This window comes from Malania oleifera, chromosome 2 (assembly GCF_029873635.1).
Source record: "Malania oleifera isolate guangnan ecotype guangnan chromosome 2, ASM2987363v1, whole genome shotgun sequence".
NCBI lineage: Eukaryota > Viridiplantae > Streptophyta > Magnoliopsida > Santalales > Ximeniaceae > Malania > Malania oleifera.
The window spans coordinates 87,742,032-87,747,557 of record NC_080418.1 but is presented as its reverse complement, the minus strand read 5'-3'; the positions used below and the strand labels follow the sequence as shown (position 1 = coordinate 87,747,557).

The 5,526-nt window shown below is 36.3% G+C and overlaps 1 protein-coding gene across 3 annotated transcripts; it reads left to right on the top strand.

The window, feature by feature from the left end:
* The first annotated feature begins 1,710 nt into the window (after window positions 1-1,710).
* On the top strand, window positions 1,711-4,578 carry LOC131148727 (major pollen allergen Ole e 10). Of its 3 annotated transcripts, none has more exons than XM_058098620.1 (4): window positions 1,711-2,105; window positions 2,369-2,830; window positions 3,830-3,860; window positions 3,960-4,578. In XM_058098620.1, the coding sequence occupies exons 1-4, from the start codon at window positions 2,045-2,047 to the stop codon at window positions 4,123-4,125; spliced, it is 720 nt and encodes a 239-aa protein (XP_057954603.1). In that variant the 5' UTR covers window positions 1,711-2,044; the 3' UTR covers window positions 4,126-4,578. The 3 variants fall into 3 exon arrangements, with proteins under 3 accessions (XP_057954603.1, XP_057954602.1, XP_057954605.1); XM_058098622.1 differs by having other exon boundaries at window positions 1,836-2,105; window positions 3,944-4,578; XM_058098619.1 differs by lacking the exon at window positions 3,830-3,860 and having other exon boundaries at window positions 1,760-2,105; window positions 2,369-2,834; window positions 3,924-4,578.
* The last annotated feature ends 948 nt before the right edge of the window (window positions 4,579-5,526 follow it).

Genomic DNA, 5,526 nt, shown 5'->3' with positions numbered 1-5,526 from the left:
ATGTTTTCATTTTCCATCCTTAAATCCTAAGAAAAAAGAAGCAAACATACCTTGTATCTTTCTTATCACCAGTTTCGGGACATTTAGAACAGCTAACAGATGCAATGACATACTCGAAAGCATATGTCTCAACAAAACTAAACGACCTTCTTGAGACAACAGTCTACTTTTCCAGCCCTCAACTCTTTTACTAATTTTTTGAAATAAAGGGTCAAAATGACAGCCCTTTAATTTACCATCCACTATCGGCACACTTAAATACGTAAAAAGAAATATACCTTAACTAAAATTAGTCTCTTGAAGAATTTCTCCCTTCCTCTGAACACCCAACTTCTTTGAAAAAAAAAATAACTAATTTATCTTTATTCACCTTTTGGCCAGTCCAGTTTTCATACTCCTTAGTCACATCCATTATCTGTCTAACAGATTTTTTTCCAGCATTAGCAAATATAACAACATCATCCGCGTACATTAAATGTGATATAATAGGTGCACCACACAAATGCGCAAACGGTAAAATCCGCTTCTCAGATAACTTTTTTTGAATTAATTTAGAAAGAACTTCTTTCATGATGATGAAAATATACAACGACAACGGATCCCCTAGCCTCAAGCCCTTTTGTGACTTGAAGAAACCTTTATAAGTGTCATGCATCATGACAGAAAATCATTGAATAGAAATACAATTTTAAAACCTCTACAGGGTTTGTCTAATTAATTATGACAAAAAATGCATTTTTTTCATTTCAAATTTTAAAAATAATTATGAAAATGTTTTTTTGTTTCAACACTACAAAAAGCTGGAAAATGACCTTTTATTATTTTCAGCTTTCTAACCTTGCATAAAAAGGTGGGAAAATGAATTTTATTATTTTTTAGCTTTAATATAGATAGTGAAAAAATAAAAAATAAATAAGATGACATTCTTGAATTTTAAAAAAATTAAAATTGGAAATTATTTAAACCTGTTTTTTTTTCTGCGTTTGTATGTTTTATTTTATTTCTTGGATAGAATCTTAGTGGTGGGTCTAGCCACAAGGTGGAAAGGGGGAACATGGGGTGAAGTTTGGGCCATCCAATACTCTATTGAGGCAGGCAGAAATGGAAGATTACTGATTGTACATATGGCTTAGGGTGCAACAGCTAGCCGTAAGCTGTGTCTCACTGGTTGCTTAGTTCAAAAACTCATGCAGTTGACTATTATTTTTTGCTTTTGGCAAATTAGCTTTTAACGAATATATATGCTCATGCTGCACGGGTTTGCACTCATCTCATTCATTGTTCACGCACATGGAGTCATAATTTTCTTTCAGTGTGAAATTGACAAGATCAAGAAGGAAAAACTATGTTAGAAAAACATTTCACTTATTCAGTATAAAGAAAAATTTGCCTGCAACTAATAACGTTATTGAGCCTAGTTATATCTTAAAAATGATAATTCAATCTCCTTTCTTTCATTTTTATTTCGAATATGCTAAATGTATACTATTGGGACTGTTAATTAACTCTATAAAGAAATATTTGTGTGAAATGTTAATAAAAAGAAACAATACATCAATCTCATTACATTAGGTTAATGTCGTCTTTGTTTCATGCAAGTCACTATCACATCATTACTATCACCGCTGCATCAGCCACCCAACAGTCTTATATTTCAAACAATTGCCCCACTCGGTTTCCTTTTCTTCTCCAAGCTTTACCCTTTTCCACTTTTCCCCTTCCCCTTGCTTGTACCTAATCACACTCCATGTCCCTCTCTCTGTCTGCTTTTATTGCCAGTGTTTCCTACCCTCTCTCTCTCTCTCTCTCTCTCTCTCTCTCTGTGCGTGTCTATATATATATATATATATACAATGGGTCTTAATTTATCACCAACAAGATCGATCATTGATGCTTTTCGGGTTTGACCAGACATTTATGAGCCCCTCTTTCGTTGATCCAAAAAAGTGAGAAGCTGTACTTGACTGAAGAACTACAGTAAAGAAGAAGAAGAAGAAGAAGAAGAAGAAGAAGACGAGGAAGAAGACGCTTTAGGTTTGGGCATATGGGCGGACGGAAGGCTTATTATCTCATATTCCTGTTGTTTGGTCTTTTCCTCTGTTCAGGTAACTTGCTTTGTCTTGCTTGGGATGGTTCCTTTGCTTCCCATGTGCATGCTATGTTGATCTTCTCTTTTATTTTATCATGAGTACCTATTTCATGTCTTCTTTTGCTTTGGCCATATTTATGTAAAATTAAAGCAATAACTGTGTATCTACCAAACACATTAATCTCATAATTTTGTACCTATTATTTTTCACAAAAGATTAACCAAAAAACAAAGGAGGAAAAGATGATTATACATATTTTTGGATATATATATGTTCAGGCTCAGGTGGTTCAAGAAAGGAAGCACTTGGACAGAACAAAGAACTAGGCCACACCACAAAAAGAGACATCAGCAATCCAACAACCACAGTTCCAATAATTAATCTCACCAATACTCCCAGTACTTCAACAACTCCGTTAGACATGAACCCGGCGGCGTCGGCATCCGCACCGACGACCGCGACATCAACTCCAATCAGCATGGCGCCACCGGTTTCAGGAAGCGAGAGCTGGTGCGTGGCTAGCCAATCTGCTTCACAGATTGCGCTGCAAGTTGCGTTGGACTATGCGTGCGGTTATGGGGGCGCAGACTGCTCGGCAATTCAGGTGGGGGGAAATTGTTACAATCCCACCACGCTTCGCAACCATGCTTCATACGCCTTCAACAAATACTATCAAAATAACCCAATTCCCGCCAGCTGCAATTTTGGAGGAACTGCTGTCATTACCAGTACCGACCCAAGTAAGTATCAGCTATATATATATAGCGCACTTCATTTTCAGGGGTGGTGTATGAGCACTGATTGTAGTAACTCCTACTACAATGATTTCCAACGCTAATTTAGAGGAACTAGGATCCCATTTAAAATTAATGAACTATTGCACGCAACCATCTGGGATTTAGTAGTTTGCGTCATTGAATTTCTAAAATACCATTGCAGCTTTCAAATGATCCAAAATAACTTTTAAATCTGGCCAATATGGCATGTAAATTGATATCTTAAGCTCATGGAAGCATTTCATCCAAAGGTCTTCTACATACAGTTCATTGAAAATACAGGGCATAACTCTGTTAAACAATGTTGATAATAGAATGGAATGAATTCAATTTTGTTATTTATTTGTTAAAATGCTTCTTATTTGTTGTCTTTTATTTCATTCCGTCTATCCTTAACAAAAACGTCCCTTTTTGAACTTGAGCTTTCAGATTCAGAAGTAATAGGTGTAAATTTCATTAGGATAGAATTTATGGAAAGGAGAAGATGAAACTTTTCCCCCTTGGGTAGCTCAAGGCCTCTATTCAATCGATGAAAAACATAAATTCTGTGCAAAGTTGATATCTCACATGGGCTAGAGTTACTTATCAAACATCATATTTTTTTTATTTACTGTTTTAAATAATTGTACCATAAATATAATAAGCATATCGACAAATTAGTAGGTATATAAAAGAATGATATTTTAAAGATAAATATAATATTTTTGTAACTTTAATAAATTTATATAATAGAAAATTGTACTTGATTTCATCTAAATTCAAGAATCAGTCTATACTCCTATATTCACCCAAAGAGTGATATTTGGAAATCAATATATAGGGCTAGTAGAAGTCATGGGCTCTTCCCCTGAAGCTCCCTCATAATTCAGATAGCTGTTTGATTCTTTTTCTTGAAAGACATGAACAATTCTTATATCCAATTTGAAGAAATAATAACTTTGTCTACTTTCCTCCCCGTCTCAGGTTATGTGACCTGCCAATTTTCGTCAATTAGGTGAACTTTTCCTAACCATCTCTGGTTGAATTTTTGTTTTGACTTTTAATTTCTATGAGGCAGAAAGTTAATATTCTCATTAGTGTTTGGAGTTCGCAGCACAAGTTCATCAGTTTTAAATACAACAAATGAAAGTGGCTCTGCAGTGTTTGGTTCACAGCCTACAAGCTCCTCTGGATCAGCTGCCGCCATGCCTAAAGGCCTCCCTCAGTTGTTCATGCTGACATTTCTTATGGTGCATGTAGCAGCTGCTGGGTGGGAGTAGCGTCCAGTACTGCTCCCTAACACTGCTTGAAATTACGCTCACATTTTTTGCCTTTGTGACCGCCGGGGGATTCATCATTCATCCTCAAGAATTGGTATACTTCACTGCCTGTGAACAGCCTATGATTAAAGTAGCAGGATTCACCATAGTTTTAAATCTCAAGTAGACCATAGTTTCAAATTGGGATTTTTTTTTTCTTTTTAAATACTTATATGTAAATGGGATCTTGTGTTGAAGAGATAGATTTTGAGGAGAGAGAGAGAGAGAGAGAGAGTGTGTGTGTGTGCGCAGATGGGTTCTTTTGTTATCTTCTCTGGAAGAGTTTTTTTCAGCTTGTTTTGGAGGCAAGACACTGACATGTTTTCCAAAGAAACTTGTTTTACTTTTTGCTAAGTTTGGTACCGGAATAACTATTCACTGTAATAAGATGCTATATAGTGAGAATTACAATAACTATTCATTGCAATATGACGGAATATTAAAATTTTTAAAAATGGAGGTAATAGATATTCCTTCTACATTGCTTATTATTCCACCGAGCACATAAAAAGAAAAGAACATACATTCTCCTGATAAAAATGGGAATGGTTATTATTTTTATATTCTTTGTTATGAACTCATAAAAATTTCATATTATTATTTGTTTTATTGCTACAACATTGTTAGCCTTAATTATTGCAACAACATTCTTCCATGCTACTAAGGCTCTTCGATCTCACGAACTCGTCCTTCACGGCTTCTACTGCGGCTGCTAGCTCAATCCAATTCAGGCTATCTAAAACCTTCCGGGAACCCGACCAATCCACCAGCATCCCCGCGCACTTCGGCCTCACTATCAGCTTCGACAACTACATCGTCATTTTTGGCCTTAGAACCCCCATGAAAAACCTATCCCTTATTTTTGGCACCAACAGTGGCCTCACCTGGACCCAGTGCCAACCTTGCAAATTCTGCTATAAGCAAAAAGGCCCAATCTTCGAACCCTCCCAATCCACTTCATATTCCAAAGTTGCCCGGGACTTGGACCTGTGCTCCCAGATCGTCAACTCCACCGTTATCTCACCAGCTTGCTTCGACTCCACCTGCTCCTACGACATCCTGTATGGCAACCTGTCCTTCTCCGTTGAGTTTCTCTAGATGTACAAAGATTTGTTTTTTAAAAAATAATATTAATTTTAAGGGTTTACAAGCATTGGATGTAAATCCGGTTTATTTTTTAAAAGTTAAAGGTCTTAAAAAGGTGATTTGGGGTTGGTTGGATACTTTGAGTTATTGGTATATCTAGCCTCCTATTTACCATTCTTCTACGCCGCTTGCCACCATGGAAATCTAACTATAATCTCATAGTTTTCTCATTGGACGAAAAACTTTGGCGAATCACTATTGGTGAACTTGGTGCAC